The following is a 19,839-nucleotide window of genomic DNA, read 5'->3' on the forward strand; positions in this document are numbered from 1 at the left end:
CTGTTGAAGCCAAAATCGTGAGTCGCCATCTTCGAACACCGCCATCGCTAGTGGTCCAGCCGGATCTGTCGTGGTCTCGCTGGAAGGTGTGTTGGGAGCCGCCGGAAAACAAAAAGAGAAGAGGCGTGGGGGTTGAGGGTTATAAGAGGGCGAGAAGGAAAAATAAGAGTTAGGACGGGAAGGTATTAGCACCCTACAACACCCGTTAAAACGGTTATCAGTATTTTATTTGTTATTATCCTATTTATTAAATTATTAAAGGTCCACAAAAATTTATTTTATTTTATTTTTAAATGTCTCATGTTTATTAATCCACATTTTAGCAATAAAACATGGGTTAATAATTATGGGTGGCATAAATACCATTGAAAATATGAGAGAAAAATATCTTTGGTGAAATTTCATGTATTTAAGGAATTTAACAAATTTCAAAAAGAGAACACTACTCAATCTCATTTGTTTATTTTGTGAAAATTTGTCTGTGGCTTTTGAAATTCGTTTTGTTTGTTTTATGAAAAATTATTCAAATTCATTTTAATGATAAATTCATGTATTTATGGAATTTATAAAATCCATAAAGAGAACACTACTTTTTCCAAAATTATGGAAATTGATATTTTTGTTTGCACGAGAATTTTCATGCATTTATGAATGTTAAGAAAATCCATAAAGAGAACACTACTAATTCTCAAGTTTGATTTTTATATCTTGTGTAAACAAATTTTTTTCTTTTTGGAATTTTATAAAATTAATTTTGATAAGGAATTTCATGTATTTATTGGATTTTAACAAAAATCCATAAAGAGAACACTACTCAACCTCGAAACATAAATATTTATTTTCTTCAATTTATTTTGAAATTTTAGAAAATATTTACTTGATTTCCTATAGTTATTTTGCTTAGACACATGGAATTTCCAGTGAAGGTAAGAAATATAGAAATATGTAAATACAACTCTAAATTGCATAATATCATAATTTTAAATCCTACAAAATAATAAATAGTTTGAAAATAAATTAGATCTTCCATGCCGTCTAATAGTTATAATTAAATGAAACTACATACCAATTGATTCAATTTCCCAAATGGAGAAGATGTAGTAAATCTCAAAACACAACAAGTAATATATGAAATTGGAATTACGACATGTCAAATTATAGCCAACAGAATATATATCCCACAAAATAAAGTGCAAAACAATGACATTCTCTCCTATTTCAATTTATAAATAATTATTTAATAAAAAAGATAACAGGAAAAGAGAATTTCAAACCTTTCTGCAAATGTTGAGCCCAAGAGAATTTTGAGAATTTTAAAAGAATACTTTCTTTATCTATAAAGGGAAAAAAATGGAGATTATATTGGAAGAGGTGATGATAGAGAGATTTTGGAAGGAAAAAGCTTACCTCTGAAAGGTTCAGGACCGCCATCCTGGTGATTATGACATGACCCAATAGGAAATTGACATTTGTTGCTTTCATATTTTTCTATTATTTTATTAAAATTCAAATATCATGCATATCTCCTCAATATCTCTTCAATATTTCTTTTGCTTTTTTCTTTTATTTTTTCTCTTCTCAAAACGTATTTGACGTTTCTCCTCCCTCTTCTCCCTCCCTAAAATCTCTCACCTTTCACTACTTTTTTCTCCTGAATGCATCATGGTCTACTTCATCAAAACTTGTTGAGCATAATAAAAAATTTGTTGGCATAGGTGGAGGGCAGCATTAGTCAAAATTAGTCGTTATTTATTCTAAAGTATTAGAACTTGTTGATGTGTTTCTCACGTTGTTGTTATGGACCTCTCAATGTAATCAAACTGCTGAAAACATATGTAGTATTTTATTTTAGAGATGAGAAAAAACCATAAAAGAAAAATAAAAAGCAAATCAAGATTGTGTACCTTTAAATTTTCATTATGTAACTTGGTTCAGGAAGAGTGAAGGAGATGCATTCAGAAGAGAAAAAAAAGTGGAAGGTGAGAGATTTTAGGGAGGGAGAAGAGGGAGGAGAAATGTCAAATACGTTTTGAAAAAAGAAAAAAGTAAAAGAAATATTGAAGAGATATTGAGAAGATATGCATGAGATATGAAAGCAACAAATGTCAATTTCCTATTGGACCATGTCATAATCAGGAGGATGGTAGCCCTGAACCTTTAGGAGGGAAAGTTTTTCCATTTTGGAAAGGACCACTTAAAAAGTAGAGTTCCCTAAGAGGTGAGGAGAGAGATTTTTGGAGAGAAATGCCCTCGGTAAAAATAGAGATTCTTGTATGTGATGAGTGAGATTTTGGAGAGAATCCTTCTTATTGCAAAGAGAAGAACAAAAAAAAAAGAATTGAATTGGATGAGAAAAGTGATTTTTGGGAAGAATGCCTTCGTGAAAAGTAGAGATTCTGTAGAGAAGGTGAGTAGAAGATTTTAATATTGCACAGAAATTTACAGACGACCTCCCTTCATTTGTTCCGTGCGTATTTCTTCTCCCCCAATCATAAAAATCAATCATCTTATATAGGGAAGATGAAACTTGGAAACAAAGGAATATGAGATGTACGTATGAGAGAAAAAGAGAAAGATTACTGGAAGTGAGGGAGAATGTGGGAGAAGAAGAAAAATAGTTGGAAAGAGGGAAATGTGAGAGAAAAGGAGATATCGTTGGGAGAGCGAGGGAAGTTACCTAGAATTGGGAGAGTGGAGGAGAGAGAGAGTAAAAAAGGGAAGTGAAAGAAAGAAATTAATGAAAATTAAAAAAAAAATTTAAAAAAAATTCTCTTTTGAACCCTGATATATAATTCCATAATTTCAATTTCAAATGTATTATTATTATTATTGCTATTTAGCTATTTTTGTATTTTTTTAATAACAAATAATAAATATCAAATAAAATTTAAAATGACCTAGACAAAATATGGTATCTACAGGAGACTTATTATTTTGGTCGTCGCTCGAAGTTATCTTGGAATCTACAACAAATTCCTTGAGGTGGTTTTTGTGGATGAAATCCTCAACCTCTTCCTTGAGATCACAACATTCTTGTGTTGAGTGACCATGATCCCGATGGAAGAGGTAGTATCTTCCTTTAACTTTTTTGTGAGATGACACTTCTATCTTTTCAAGCAATCTAAGTGGTTTCTTGTCTTTGATCTCCATTAGAATCTGTTCGAATGAGATTGTTTGTTGGAGTATACTTCATCATAGGGTCTCGTTGATCTAATCGGTCTTGTGTTCTGTCGAAATTTTGCTTTGAATGGAGTAGCTCTCCTGCATTCATGTATTTTTGTGCTCAACTTAATGATTTTGTAAAAGTTGTTGGGGTTCTTTTTCCAAAAGAGAATAACAATGCCTTATATTTTACACCAGACATGAAGGCGAGAAGCGATGTTCTATTGGTGAGATCTTTGACTAGTAATTTCTTCTTATTGAGGCGAGCCACATGTTCTTTGAGGCTCACCGTCAATTTCTATTTTATGGTAAGGAGATAGGTCACAGGTAAACTTCTATTCCGCCCTCCAATGAATTGAGTGCCAAATGCTCTAACCAATTCTTAGAAGGAGAAAGTTGACTTTCTCCTCAATTGTCGAAACTAGATGTTGGTCGTGCCAATTAATTTGAAAGAAAATACTTTGTACCTGATAGCCTCTATCATCCCCTAGAGGTCTATCCATTCTCTATATGTGTCCAAATTATCGAAGGGATCTAATGGGTCGTCATACTGCTTGATAGCAGAGAGTTTAAACTTCGGAGGGATCTTTCTCTCATTATCTCTTCCACGAACAGTGAATCTGCTTGATCTATTGTCTCCTCAAGATCGTATCCCCTGTCATTTCCTTTTTCAATAAACTCCTGTGCTTTCACTGTCTGCTCGTGTCAGTTAAGTGGCTTCTCCTTGTCGAGCATGATTTTTCGAGACCTAGTCGGCTTTCCAGGTAGCTCTTGCTGTTGTGCGCTGTTGACTTTTGCTGTTGTGCAGTTATCAAATCTGGTCGGTAGAAGATACCTGGTCAGCAGAAGAGACTTGGTTGGCGGGAGAGACCTAGTTGGCATAAGAGACCTGGTCGGCATAAGAGACCTGGTCAGCATAAGAGACTTGTCGACGGAAGAGACCTGGTTGGTATAAGAGACCTTGTTGGTGGAAGAGACCTGGTCGGTAGAAGAGACCTAGTCGGCTGAGACCTGGTTATGCCCTGGACCTGGTTATGCCTTAACTGGTCATGTCCTGGATCTGGTTATGTCGAGGAGCCGAAAACAGCTCGACGTCAAGATCTAGTTTGTTTAAATAGAAGAAAAAAGATGTTTGAAGTCAAATTTAATTTGGACTACTGGATTGATGTGAAATAAAAAATCAAGGCTTGAGATTTAATTTGAAAGAGGAATAAATGTACAATATAATAACACTTTTTTTTTTCAAACATGTATGCATCAAGGTTTCAAATGTCGGTCGACATGTCGACGTGTCAAAGGCCTCGACATCGACAAAGAGGGGAGAATCATTTTTTCCCCTTATCCACGATATCAAACTATCGTCAAAATATCGAAATTTCGACAATATGTATCAACATATTGTAAAAAAAAAAACTTAAAAAAGCTAGGCCCATGAAAAGGGCCCAGCCCATCCACGAATGGATGGTTGAAGAGATATGGATATTTTTTTTAATATTATTATATATTAAACTTATTTTAAAAATATTGTTATTTAATTAATAATATTCAAAATAGGGTAGTTTATGAAACTTTTTTTAAAAATATGGTTGTTTTAAAAAACCAAAGGATGGTCGTATCTTCAAGAGACGACCATGCAACTTGGCGCCACGCCGGGCGCCACGTTGCATGTTAATCTAATTTGACCAATTTTTGACGACCACCTTAGATGGTCGTCTCTTTAGAGACGACCACGTGTAGACGACCATCTACAAAACCCATCCCAAACCCTTTTTACAAAAAGCATACCCAACCACCAAACCCCACCACAATTATTTTATTCCCTCGCCGCCGCCGCCGCTTCGCTGCTCCGCCGCCGACTCCCGTCTACCCCGCCACCGACGTGCCGCCTCCTCCGCTCTTCCGTTGCCGCCGCCTCCTCCGGTGAGCGGCTGCCTCTTCCTTTTTTTCCCGTTTTTTGTTTTGTTTTTTTGTTTGTTTTGTTTGTTTGTTGTTTTGTAATCTAATTTTATTTGTTGTTTTGTTTGTTTTGTAATCTAATTTTATTTGTCCTTTTTTTTTGTTAGATTTGGGACCACTCTATTCCTTTCTTTTTGGAATTATAAAGGATAAAGGTACTTTTTCTTTGTTTTCTTTTATTATTATTATTCAATTTTATTTATTTATTTGTATTTTGTGATATATTTAATTGGTGAATGTATCTAATTTATTTGTTTAATACGTACATATATTTTTAATTCGTTTCTTTATTGGATGAATTTAGGAAATTATAAAATCATATATTTATTTTTAATTGTTGGTGAATGTATTTAATTGTTTTTAATTGTTAATTAATATATTATTTATTTGTTTAAATAATATATATTTATGTAATTAATTTATTTTATTGATTTGCTTTTTTATTTAATACATGTGCGTAATGTTTAATAAATTTAGGTTATTTATTTGATTGGTGTAGTTAAATTTAATTAGGACCTTAATTAAATATATTTTTTTCCAATTTAAGATTGAAATGTCAGCTAAATGTTTGGCGATTGTACTGTATATGAATGAAGGTACTGTTGATGGTGTAAATGAAATTGATTACGATGGGCGGTCAAGTGGAGGTTTTACTGTCTACAGTGGTATTGAGTTTGAACATTTTGTTCAAATGGTTGGAGTGTCACTGAGGTTAGATATGGGAAGAAGTAAATTAGAACTTGTTTATAGACACCCTAATCAAACACCATCGGGTTCCATTAAATACATTCATATTCCATTAGAAAGCCAGAATGCATTGGATTTAATGTTCTCTATTGCACTGCCATGTCCACAATTAGTGGAATTATATGTGAATGTTAGAAATATGACGAATGTCCAATTTGACCTCCATGATATCCCTATTGAATCATTGGATCTCGAGGGACCTAGCCAATGTCTTGACCATAGTCAATGTCTTGATCCCGAACCTGAGTCAGTTGTACCTCCAACGACTAATTTAGATGAAGATATAGACTTAACTGCTGATAATAGGTTTATAGAACTCAGGATAGCGACAGATGATGAGTTTGATGAATTAGAACTCGAGGGTGAACATGAGATCCCTTCTCAAACATTTGACATGGACAGTGTTAACAGTATTGCAGAACACGAGTCCATGTTGCGACCAGTGACAGTTGAAGCTGATATGTTGTACAAGGGGTTCATGTGTAATGATAAAAGAACTATGCAACATATCGTCAAACGTTTTGCTGTAAAGAGTCACCATCCTTACGAAGTTGTAGAGTCGACATCATCTATCTGGACAGTTAGATGTAAGAAGTGGCAAGATGGATGCAATTGGCGACTTCGTGCATGGTGGTATTATCTCTGCGGTTAATAATCCAGACAATGGTTGGACCGGACCTAAATCGCATCACAAATTCTGTCTACGACATGTTTCTAGCAACTTCAACAAAAAATACAAATGTAAAGAGTTGAAAGATTCAGTATATCGTGCCGGTGCTCAATTCCAAATTCGAAAGTATAACAAGGAGGTGGAAAATATTAAATTACTGAATAGTTCTTGTATGAATTTCTTCCGCAACATTGGGATTGAAAAGTGGACCCTATCACATGATGGTGGATATAGATATGGGTGGGCGACAACCAATCTTTCCGAATGCATAAATGGGGTGCTGAAAGGAGCTAGAATGTTACATATCACTCCCTTGGTAGAACTTACATTCTACCGATGCGTAAAATATTTCGAGAAGCGGAGGAAGGAGACAAGAGATGCTTTAAGTAGAAACGAAAAATACACCAGGTATTTTTTAATGCGTTGTTTACTATCCTTGCATTATATCAATGTTGTTAACTTACATTATCAAGCTTAATAGGTATGCTTATGATAAGCTTGTTAGATGGGCCGCGAGATCCAGCAAACACACTGTAGTCAGTTATGATCAAGTCGTAGGTGTGTTTCATGTGAAAACACGGCTTCACTATTACAATTCGAAGGGAGGGAACACACAAATAATGAGAATTACTGCTGAAGAACGTTCATGTACATGCAACAAGTGGCAAACGTATGGCATGCCATGTTCTCATGTAATGGCAGTTTGTTCACACTTAAACTTTAACTACGAGGACTACATTGAGGAGCCTTACAAGCTTTCGAGGTATTCGGAGTCTTACGCTCCTCAATTTCAGCCAATCCCGCATGAAGATTATTGGATCGCTCACCCAAACTTACCTATATTGCACCCTGATCCAACATTATTGAGATTGTCTGGACGACCAAGGAGCTCGCGTATTCATAACGAGATGGATTGGAGAGAACCAAGTGTTCAACAGAGATGCGGGCTTTGTAATCAACTTGGTCACAATCGAAGAAGTTGTCCCTCGAGACGACGGGAAGCACCTTCTTAGATGTTGATGTAATTGAAAACTTTAGTCTGAATCATTTATGTTAGTTTAATTGTCGATGTGATTGTACTCTGTGTTAGTTTAATTGTCGATGTAATTGAAAACTCTATGTGATTGTACCTTTAGTTTAATTGACACTCTATGTTGTGACTATTGTTTTAAAATTTATATTTAATTTTCCAACTAACGATTATCTATTGTATTAGATTATGGAATTAAACCCAGGTCCTATCGATCGATTTGTATTGTATAACCAAACTCGACATCGATCAGAGTTAGTTTGACAAGGTCAGTGTAACGAGGAGTTGCACTGCCGACTTAGAGAGGCGGTATTTGATCGTACCATCCCATTGCATCCTTTAATTGAACCTGCATTACGCGCTTCTGGATTTTACGGATTCTCCAGATTGGGATTCATCCAATTAAATTGGCATTTCATTACTGCACTTGTGGAACGGTGGAGGCCAGAGACTCATACATTCCACATGCCTGATGGAGAGTGTACTATCACTCTATAAGATGTAGCGGTGCAGCTTGGGTTACCAGTAGATGGGGAGCCTGTTACTGGTCGCGTTGATTATGATTGGAGAGGCACCTGTCAAGCATTACTTGTGGTGACTCCAGGTGCTGCGTACATCAGAGGCTCTAGGTTGAGTCTACCTTGGCTAGCTTCCCAATTTCGTAATCTAGCCGACGATGCTGATGAGGAAACCATTGCCAGATACGCTCGTGCCTATATTATGCTGCTTATCGGTGGTAGTCTATTCGCCGATAAGTCTAACAACTTGGTGCATTTAACGTTTCTCCCTTATTAGCCGATTTCGAGGTAGCTGGACGTTTCAGTTGGGGTGGAGCATGTTTGGCGTGGTTGTATCGAAATCTGTGCAAAGCGTGTCGCTCTGACTCTCGTGACATTGCTGGTCCAATTATACTTCTACAAGTATGGGCTTAGGATCGATTCCCCACGATGGCTCCACAGCGTTGTCACATCTCAGATCACGATCTCGTGGGTCGACCATTAGCTGCCCGATACGTCGATATAAATATTGTCCTATTTTTCTCTTAAAATTTTTTTTACGCATTCAATTGTTGTACTAACCTATAATATTATTGTAGATGGAGAGATCAATTTTGTGTTACAGAAGTATCTACATATGTTTTGATCCAGTACAGATACATGTTGGACCTCTTGCCACCAGGCTCGGTACGTTTTTTAAATGTTATAATGTAAAAATATATATTGATTTATAATTAATTACACGATTTTTTTATTACAATTTCAGATGATCTGGAAGCCATATGATAAGGAATTTGCCAACCTACCCGACTTCTGTGTCAATGGACATAACATTTGGTGCACTGTGAGTCCACTCATATGCTTTCATATTGTGGGGTGGCATTATCCTGATAGAGTTACAAGACAATTTGGTATGAAACAAACAATTCCAGAGGTGCCATGCTGGGATAAGAGGATACATGACATCGACATTCGGGATAACACCTGGCAGGATCAGATTGCACATTTTGTGGCGATGTGGAACATACGTAGCCAATTTCTTGTAATCAATCCTCCAGTCGATGACGACGGTACTTGCGATCCAGGATACATGAGCTGATATACGTTAATCACCAGACGATATATAACTCGAGAAGGAGCAGCATTTGGTGCTACGGTACAATCTTTTATTTTGTTATAACAATTATTCAAATTAATAAATACATATTCATTAATTTTTTTCATGTAGACTGCGTGATTCGAGCAAATCAGTATTCTCTCGTCATCAGACGAAATTAATAGGTTGTGCAACGTTGGCAGGAGGCATCTTCAGAGTCTTCATCAAATGTACAAAGTACCTACTCCTGCTCGTGGCCCTAGGCGTAGAGGACGACGTCAAGTAGATCAAGATGCTCCAGTAGGACTTGACGATCCCGTACCTGAAGTTATCTATCATAGAGTTGAAGACATTCCACCATTTACACAGACAAAGGATGATGCTGGTCTGTCCACGCCTATGGTCATGATATCGACTCCTGGTTCTAGTCAGTATCACACACCATCTTCGCCGCTGCAGTATGGCTATGGATGGGGCCATGGACGTGGACGTGGAGAGCATGGACAATACTTCAACCCTACGGAAGATCGAGACCGTACAGAGAGTCAAGAGACACCAGCGGCACCACTAGTTCGTCGTCTGCCACATCGTAACCGGCGACGTCTCCATTGTGGAACGGATTAGATCGATAGACTGTAAATTGACGAACTACAAACATTGTTCTCTTATTTATAATATTAATTTCCAATTTTGAACTAACATGGATAACTTCATGATTATATAAGAAAATCATAAAATCATAATTTTTGTTTACACAACATAATATAGTTAATAATAAAACTTATTTTAAAAATATAGTTAATAATATATTTGAGGGGATTTTTTAATTAATATAGTTAATAATAACTAGACATTAAAGTGAATTTTTAGTTAATAAATAAATAAATATACCCAATCATTTGTATTTTATTTAAAAATATTTAAAACCCTAAACAAAAAATAATGTGGTAAGAGACGACCACGATTAATAAAAAAATAAATAAATGAGATGGTCGAAGAGACGACCATCTCTAAAACAAATTACGTGGCGTGCATGGTGGCGCCACGTTGTATGGTCGTCTAAGAGACAACCATGTTGGATGGTCGAGCTACACTTTTTTATAACCACTATATTTTTAAAAAAAGTTTCAAAACATACCATATTTTAAACAATTTTAATTAAAATACAATATTTTTAAAATTACTTTTATTATTAACATTATTAATAAAAAACACCTGAAGAGATGTGAGAGGAGGGGTAGAGAGGGATTGTATAGTGGTGCTTCCTTTTCTCGTTTTTTTTCTTTTTTCTTATAATAAATTAATAATAATAATAATATTATTATTTAAATTCATTTATTTATTTCAATTTTTACCATTGATGCGTATTTTTATTCCTGTTGATTTTTTTTAACCTTAGATCTATTTTTCTTTTCAAATTTAATGACAAATTTTCAAATCAATGCTTCAATTTCTAATAACTCAATTTAATCATCATATGCATGTATGTATATATCAATATTTCATATTTGGTTCAATTATATAACAAATATTAGATTTGGTTATAAATTATTAATAAAACATGATTTCAATTTACTAATTCAAATTATTTTCATCCATTTTCGTTATCTTGTTCCGACATTTCTATCGACATCAACATTTTCATAAGTTACTAATATTTTTACATATAATGGATAAAAAGTGATCAATTATAATTTAATTAAGCTACAATTAAAGTTTTATTTACTAATTAAAATAATTTTTATTAATTTCCATAATTTTCATAATTTTCACCAAATATCCATCGACAACGACATTTTAAACCTTGGTCTGCATCTCTTTTATTTTGACACTTCTTTTTAAAAGCTTTTTCTGGTAAACCAAACTCGAGGTGAATCGAACCGAACCAGCAAAGCAGACCAAACGGGTAAGTTAGACCGAACTGCTAAACTGGACCAAACCAAAGAGAACCAGACCTCACACAAACCCTAACAACAAGATGTCCCTATAATTCACAGCAACCCGATCGGATATCTGCAGCAAATCCGAACGCCGGAGACGAACGGAGCAACAGCCGCGTGGAGTCTTGTGGTAGCGGCAGGCACAAACGGTTATCAAAGCATTTGTGAATTAGGGCAAATAAATGGAATGAAGAAACGTAGCAGTTCTAGCAAACAAGTGATGGAGGAAAGCGAGGATCTTGAATCTTCTTCCCCAGAAGATTTTGTTGACTCGGTATCTTTTGAGCTGTTGAAATCATGTTTACGTTACATTTTTTTATTATTCAAATTCATGAATTGATTTTATTTGCAATTTGACGTTCACTTTGTTTATATAGGAAGAAGAGAATATAGAGCGTGAACTTGCCGATGTAACTTTTGAAGAGTTGCAGAGAGCGCGGTCTGATGGGTCGCATTCGACGTATCAAAAGACCAATCAAGAGAAGAAAGGTGGGAGGGCAAACAAGAACAGGTAGCTTATGGGTACTATTTTTTTTCCCTTATTTTATTGTTTGCAAGTTAATTGAGTATATGATTTGTAATTTCTTCGTGAAGGCCAATGGAGGTTAGTAGTAAGAAACCAGTTAGTAGATTCAGAGAGGTCATTCAGGCTCCTAAGAATGTGAGTTGGTTATTCCTTTTTGTTAGTTTATTGTCAAAATTTCTTGCATTTGCCTATATGGAGTTTAAACCTCCTACTTAATGATAATGAGAGTGTAACATCTCACTTAATTGAGTTCTAACGCGACTTAAGATAATAGTTGCATTTCTCACTAATAATTTGTTGGATTTCAGATGGTACGTGATCCACGTTTCGAATCTTTATCTGGCACTTTAGATGTTGAGGGGTGAGTTTTTCTTGATATGAGGTTTGATTAACTCTTTGGCATGTTGTAGAATACTATTATCTAACAAACAAAATTGGCGTTTTAAATTTTTGTTCATTCTATCTACTTCTATCCTTATCTTTCTTCTTGGTTTGAAAATTGGGAGTCTTATGTTTATTGGAATCTTACAGATTTAAGAAGAGATATAATTTCATTTACGAGAATAATCTTCCTGCTGAAAAAGAGGTATTTTCCTTGATCTATTCCCCTATTGATATAATTTATAGTTTACCGATTTTAAATTCTATTGACTGGTGACTCCATTTTATGTATTGCAACTATCACTGATACAACAGGAACTGAAAAAGCAGTTAAGGAAAACCAATGATCCAAATGTTGTTGAAGAACTAAAAAAACAGATATTTTGGATTGTAAGTGTTATTATTTTGATTTATATGTAATGAATCTCATTTTATTTTTGTTTCTATATATAATGCAACAAAAAGAGACGTTCTAGACTTCTTAATGTTAAAAATGAAAGGAAAATTAGAATGAAGTTTGTTATTGGCAAGTATTAGGAAAAATAAAAGCTCCAACTTTTTTGTTACTAGTTTATAGATTGAAGACAGAAGCTTGATACTTCATCATTACCAAATTATGTTTTATCATAATCTTATTATTTGTGCCCATTGTTTTGTTATATTTAGATTTTAGATTCATTTTTCCATGTAATTTTAGGACAAACAATTCAAATCTGACACCACAAAACGTGTCGATGCTGCAATTCTGGCCAAACACAAGAATAAAGAGAGAGAAGCAGCCAAGCTTGGGAAAAAGCCCTTCTATCTTAAGAAATGTAAGAATGTTTTCCCTCTCTTTTTGCTTAAATTCTATCTCAAGGGCATGCACTTAGGTTATGGCTTTCTGCTTGGAACTTCTACATTAAACTTTGGAGGACATTTGGTGATCATTTTCCAACAGTAGTAGTGCATATGGTGGAACTTTGTACTTTGCACTTGTGTGTTTGTGGTTATCCCATGGTTAGTATTAATACTTCTACATTAGCTAGGATTTAATTTGATAACTCTAACATGGGTGTAGTGCTGGTATCATTTTGCTTCTCTCCTTTGCCCCTGCTAAAAAGAGACAATATAGAGAGAAAAGTAGAAAATAAGAAAAAACTGGACTTCCACATGAAGGCAATGGGCAGTTTGTGCATTTGATTTCTGACATAAACACATTCTGAACATGTATACGTGATGTGAAGTGTTTGTTTTGTTATTTTCTTGAAATCTTTGCTGCATTGGGTTTTTAGGATATGCAAGGTATATGCTTGGGGAGTGAATTATAAGAAATTGAAAGATAGGTTTTCATAAAAGTTCAAATTTATGGAACTAAGATATAAATTAATAAGAGCAAAAAAATCCATAGAAATTAGTATAGAAAAAGGGAAGAGAATTAATAGATTCACTTGATAGAACTTGCTGCAGTGGTGTGACAAGATGTGAAAGTGATAAATAAGATGCAAGTTATTTTTAAGGTGTGATTTTTATCTTGTTGGAAAAGTATTTTCCATGGAGAAATATTTGCTTGAAATTGAACAAATGAGGAAGTAAGTTTGTACCTCCAATTCTTTACCACATAATTCCTCATGTTTTAAAATCATTAATATGTCTAGAGGTATATAAAAATACTTGTATTAAATGTGTCCTTCTGTCAAAGTACTAAAATTTTTAAAATATGGTATGATGTTATGGCTTATGTCCATGTCTTATCCATGACGTCCTGAATCCATGTGCGAGACTTTCAGGTCATTTCATCATAGTTGTGCATCTTGAATCTGTAGTTTGGGTGGCTGTGTAGAAAATTAATAGTTTGGTTGTCCATTATGTATTGATCTTATTTTACCGTATGTATTTTTTTCCTAGGGTATTATTTTGATAGAATTCTTGGCCGTTACGGATCATAACAATTCGTCGAAAACATTTTATTGTGGTTAATGGAAAGAACATAATATTTTTTAAAATTATCATGACTGTTTCCATCTTCAGCATTTTAAGATGCTTCACTTTCTGGTTTTGCCTGGATATGGATGTTTTCTTAAGCCTGTTTTGTCTTTTGCAGCTGAAATTCGAAAGCAAAGGCTTATTGAAAAATACAACACTCTTAAGGTATGAATCCCCTGTTTTTCATTTCAACATGGTATGTTTAGTGCTACTTATGTTTCTAAATGAGTGATTAACCATTCTGGAATTTGAACAGTCCACTGGAAAGCTTGATGCCTATATGGAGAGGAGGAGGAGGAAAAATGCTGCAAAGGATCGTAGATACGTACCATATGGACGATCTAGCAAGCTTGATGAACAAGAGTGAAGTCAAACGGGTATTATCTTGCTTTATTTTCAGGAGACTCATGTTTCCTTATTTCGAGAATTTAGAAAAAGTAAATTTAGCCTTACTCAAGATTAATCTGATATTAGTTTAAAAACTTTCTTCTTTGGAAGTTTCTTATCAGTCATCTGTAATATTAAATATTTAGTGAAACTGGTTTCCCTCTTGACTGGGGATAATTTGTTTTAATAGAAAATTTTGATAGTCTGATTTGAAAATGATGTAAAAGTTGCGGCTTAAAGAGGACAATAAGTTCCTCAATGTTAGAAATGAAAACTGTAGTATAGGAGTCTTTGCAGATGGAGGTCTAGAATCATTGAATAGAATTTTCATGTTTCATTTCTTTTTTTAGGGAAAATGGGCTAATAACGTAGCTACTTTATGTTTACTCAGAAAATATGTTATTGTTTGATTTTGTTGCTAAATTGAACATGTTCTTGTAGAATTACGATCATTTGTTAATATTATCTGCACCATTGAAGAAAGTTTTGTGGGCAAATATAATGGTTAAAAAACTTGCCAACGTCTTTGCAGTAGCATTTTTTTTTCGAGAGGTGGTATTTTGAAGTATACTTGTTGTACCAGCTCTTGTTAGGAAATGGAACATTAAGCCTAGAGAAAGGGAAAGGAGAGTGTTGTTTCATAACTATTTTGTTTTTTAATTGTTTGTTTCTAAAAATTAAGCATGTTAACACTCCTTTCACTCATATTTCTCTGTTTTGCTACCTACTTTTAAAAATGTTTTCAAAATCGAACCTTTGAAAAATTAGAAAAGTAACTTTCAAAAACTTTTTTTTTTTTTTGGAATTTAGAATTTGGGTAAGAATTTAAATGTGTTTTAGTCAACAAAAATGAACGAGGCAGAGGACAGTCTAGGGTCGGGTGGAGTTCAACCTCCCAAAACAAACTAAATCCAGCCTTCCGAGTTCTAATCATACGAAATCATGTGGAGTCTATAATTACAAACGAAATTCTTATGGTTCGAGAAGAGATATGTCGTACATTGCTCCACAAAATACCCTCTGTAGAAAAAGAATCATAAAAGCCACACAGTTGTTTCTTTCTTTCCAAGGTAGTTATAAAAAAAACTCTAAAGACACAATTCCAAAGCACTTTCGCTTTTTTCTTAAACGAAAACCCATCAAAACCTTCAATCAACCAGCTCTCAATGCAAATATGCAGGTAGCTCGAAACATCAAACACACGTAGGAGACGATACCACCAATTCACAAATGGGCAGAGAATAAAAAGATGGGGGCTCTTCTGACCCATAAACATATTCTGAAAATGGGAGGGGAGAGGGACCAATTTGTAAACTTTCTTTGAATTCTATCTGAAGTGTTTATACTTCTATAGCAAAGAATAATTTGAACTTTCTGAAGAATCTTGAAATTCCATAAAGCTGTGATAGGAGGTGCTTGAAACCTGCTGCTAGAGGAGAAAGACCTAAGGAAATAAGACTTATATGTGAAAGCAAACCTCCAAAGCCATTTAGTTAAATGAGCCTTGTTTCTTTTCTTGAAAGATCCGACTATCAAGCCACCAAAAACAGTAGGACGTGAAGGATAGCTCCAATTAACTAGATTACAGCCCCTTTAATAAGTTCCCCACTCCAAATGAAGTCTCTGTTAATTTGTCCAGCATGTTGATCGTCTTACTAGGCGCTTTTAAGACGCTTTAAGAAGAGAAAGCAATAAGGAGGCTGTTAAGAACCGATTGGGCCAGCGTTAGGCGACCTTCTTTCGAAATGAGGAGGCTTCTCGACTTATCTAATTTCTTCCTTAGCCTGTCTGTCTACCATAGGTTAGGATTCCAAATCTTGAGTTTGGGGTGTTACAGATGGTATTAGAGTGGAACCTCTCCTAGTAAGATGTGGTTCCGAGCCAAAGCGGTAGTTGGTGGGCATGTGACACTCGACTAGAGAAGAGAGGTACATGAATGAATCGACACCACATCCGAATGTGAGAGATTCTGAGACCATGAAAACATGGTTAAAAAAAGGCTTAAAAGAATTGATAGTTATTATCTATACCAACAAAGTGCACCTTCCTTTTCGGTGGTTCAATAATAAGAATTCCAAAGTTAAGCGTGCTTCGCTTGGAGTGATCTTTGGTTGGGTGACCTCCTAGTTGATTTACTAGGAAGCATGTGAGTGAGAAAAACATGTTAAAAGGGCTAGTGTTGGTTAGGGATAGTCTATGTTCTTCTATTGTAGGAGAATACCGAGGTTGTTTTTTAGAGGTTTAAAGACAAACCTGAGCCATAAACGAATAAATTCGGAATGGGCCACTAGAATCTTAATATCTGGATTGAGCTGGGGCAAAAAATAAGAGTGACATTTTGCAAATTGAAGGTGAGTTACTTCCACGGTTGTCCCCACCCTAAAACCTTCCAGCGTCATCTTTTCATTACAAAAGTGAATGAGGTGACTAAGGGAGTCTCCAAGAATCGTAAAAAGGAGAGGGGAGAGTGGGTCACCTTGTTTAAGCCCCCTCGTAGCCACAATTTTACCTCTAGGTCTTCCATTCACAAAGATCAAGAAATTAGTCGAGGATATACAACTAATGATCCACTTTTTCCATTTTCTCGTAGCCTTTAAACAAAAGAACATATCTCGATAGCTCCAATCCATCATATCATAAGTCTTTTTAAAATCAAGATTTAACAAAAAACCTTTCTTCTCCTTAGTCTTCCATTCACTGACCGCTTCATAGGCACAACCAAAATTACATCCAAAATTTGTCTACCTTCAACAAAAGGTGCTTGAGCATCATGGGTAATAAAGGGTAGCACGTTCTTAAGCCTTTTCGAGAGCACTTTAGCAATGATCTTGTAGAGGGAGGTTACGAAACTAATGGGTCTGAAATCACTAACCTTAGACGCTTTGTTCTTCGTAGGAAAGAGGCAAATGTACGTCTCACTGGTGCATGTTCGGGTTTTTGGATTTAAAATAAATAATAGAGCGCAAGTATATACCCGTCACAAGTAATAAAATGTACGTCAGTGACTTTGCAATTGATCTTGGGGTAACAAATATCAAGTATGATGTTGGTTTTGGTATTTAAAACTCAATGGAACAGATCCAACCCAGTTACTCGAATTAGCTAAAAATACACAATTTTTCCAACTAGGGGCTAGGTGTCTCTCTATATTTTTTATCGGTTCTAATTCGTCATTTGCTTATGTCTAAGTGATTTTGTCTAACTAATTTTGAAGGTATAAGTTCATTCCTAATATGTTTATTAGAAAAAAAAACATAATTTAATAAAAATCAATCGTAACTTTAGGTCGAGGTCCTATGTCTAGACTACCCAAGCGAAATCAAAGTTAAATCATTAAAGTTGTGGAAATATATCAACTTTTTCAGAATTGATCATCGGTTAAAACATTAATTCGCCAAATCAAAATTTAACTTTATAAAACAACCTTAAGTGATAAAAGAATAGAAAAAACACCTTTTACATTGTTGGATTTTTAAAACTTTAGTTAATCATTCATAATTGGGCTTGGGGTAATAAATTTGGCAGTCTTCCCTCTAGCAGATCGGCCCTACGCATCGGGGACGAAGCGTAGAGGTCACTTTAGCTTGTTGTACCGGAGTGGTTCATCTTTAGAGAAAAAAGAGAGTTGAACATCGTTATAAATGGAACAAGCTGCGAATAAGAAGTTTGTAACTCGAATGACCCTTGCCTTTTCTCTCTCGAGATTCGAGGAGCAATACTCATTCAATTCCACAAAATTGTGTGATTACAAGCTTTGTAGAGAATAAAAATGGAAATGTAAATGTAAAAACAATAAACTTACTGGAATTAATTTTAAAGGAATTCAAAAATTACAACTAGAAGTAACATGGCGGAAGAATGACTGGAAAATATCAACTTTTAAAGATAAAAGACAAGCTAAGAAACTAAGGAAACAAAAGAAGCTGAGAAAAAAATGTAGAAGGCTTGAAAACAATCACTTTGATCATGAGTGGAGCGAGGGAGGTTGTTGAATTTATAGAGAGCTCCAAGACGGTTAGGGAGTTGAGCAATTCAAGGAGAGCCACCCTTCAAAACCTCTCCAACTCTATTTGTTTGTTGAATTGACTCTTCACTTGCATGGAAGATATGTTGAGGGATTGGGAGAAGCTTCCAGACACATCAAACTTGCATTTCATATTCAGGACAATTTCGATATTAGACAAGGTGCTAGGCACCTAACACAAAAATTTCCTGCCCAAAATCGTAATTTTCGGTTAGAAATCAATTTTAAATGATATAAAAATGTCGTATATATATGTATAACCCAAGATAACTTCGAAATAAAGATTTTGGACACTAAAATAAACTTAAAATATGGTTTTTGAGAGTACAGTAGTTGATAATTTCGTTTTCAAAAAGAAAATAGAAATCTTTGAACAAGCCTACTAAACACCACCCATCAATTCTTTTTATTTTGTCCTCCCTAATAGAGCTTAACCATGAATCATATTATGAGATACTCCTTCTCATACTTTAAGAATCTTTCAATGAAAAATAAAAAACAAAATCGAATCGCTGAGTCTCCCATTAGAGTGTTCGAAAAACCTAATGATCCAAAAAAAAAACCAATCAAGTTGACCCAATTTATACGGTTTGGGTTGGATTGGGTTGGGTTCAAATAAATAAACATTCTATAGGTCCAATCTGTCCAAGGGTTCACTTAAAATAAATTTAAGTTGAACCGAACTATCTCGAACTTATTAATTTTGAAACTATTTCTTTTGCTCACCATAAAAATTATATATAGTTATAGATCTCTTACTGTTTCTCAATTTTCGAAGAATGCAGCATTGTATTATTGTAAGTTATCTATTCCTTCGATTGTATTTTCTCCTTTGTTCTCTGTTGCAACTGGGGATAAAAAAGCACTCAATTTGATGACTTATTAAGGAAGAAGGTATCTTGAATCGTGATCTTTTGGTATAACTTTATCTTAGTTTTGCTGATGGAGCAACATTATATTTAATTTTATATTTTTTATGGATTATATATTGTAACCTGACTTTTAGAAACAGCTTTTTAAAGTTTTTGGAGTGTACTTTTTCACCGTATAATTAAACATTGGATTTTGATTCAATGTTAGACAATATATAAATAAATGTTTAAGATATTATTATTTACTTTTTTGTTTTTTTGTTGTTCAATACTTTAAATAGGTGACAAATCAACTCAACCAAAATATTTCGTAGTTGGATTGGGTTTAGTTTATTATTTTATAAGAGTTGAATTTACCATTCGAACAACTGGGTTTACTCTAAAAAAGATCTCAACCCAACCCAATCCAACTCATCGACACGCCTCTTTCTCTCATAATTAACTTCGTCTCATGTGCCATATTGTCGATACTAACAAGTTTACAACTCTGTTTAACGGTAACTCAGAATCGATAGATCACCTTTTTCTCCGCTGTCTCTTTGCTCGCAAGGCAGGGTCTTTTGTTTTAGATCAACTGGGTGTTTCT

At 34.7% G+C, this 19,839-nt stretch overlaps 1 protein-coding gene and 1 pseudogene across 1 annotated transcript; both read left to right on the forward strand.

Annotated features, from left to right (window-relative positions):
• Window positions 1-7,754: 7,754 nt before the first annotated feature.
• Window positions 7,755-9,169, forward strand: LOC148208313 (serine/threonine-protein phosphatase 7 long form homolog; annotated as a pseudogene).
• Window positions 9,170-11,151: 1,982 nt separating this feature from the next.
• LOC111012036 (rRNA biogenesis RRP36-like protein) lies at window positions 11,152-14,653 on the forward strand. Its single transcript, XM_022286060.2, has 9 exons — window positions 11,152-11,372; window positions 11,476-11,609; window positions 11,693-11,759; window positions 11,933-11,985; window positions 12,156-12,210; window positions 12,321-12,395; window positions 12,703-12,820; window positions 14,089-14,135; window positions 14,227-14,653. The coding sequence occupies exons 1-9, from the start codon at window positions 11,286-11,288 to the stop codon at window positions 14,335-14,337; spliced, it is 747 nt and encodes a 248-aa protein (XP_022141752.1). The 5' UTR covers window positions 11,152-11,285; the 3' UTR covers window positions 14,338-14,653.
• The last annotated feature ends 5,186 nt before the right edge of the window (window positions 14,654-19,839 follow it).

The sequence above is a fragment of the Momordica charantia genome (assembly GCF_013281855.1).
Source record: "Momordica charantia cultivar OHB3-1 chromosome 11 unlocalized genomic scaffold, Mcharantia_2.0 BLBB01000011.1, whole genome shotgun sequence".
Classification (NCBI taxonomy): domain Eukaryota; kingdom Viridiplantae; phylum Streptophyta; class Magnoliopsida; order Cucurbitales; family Cucurbitaceae; genus Momordica; species Momordica charantia.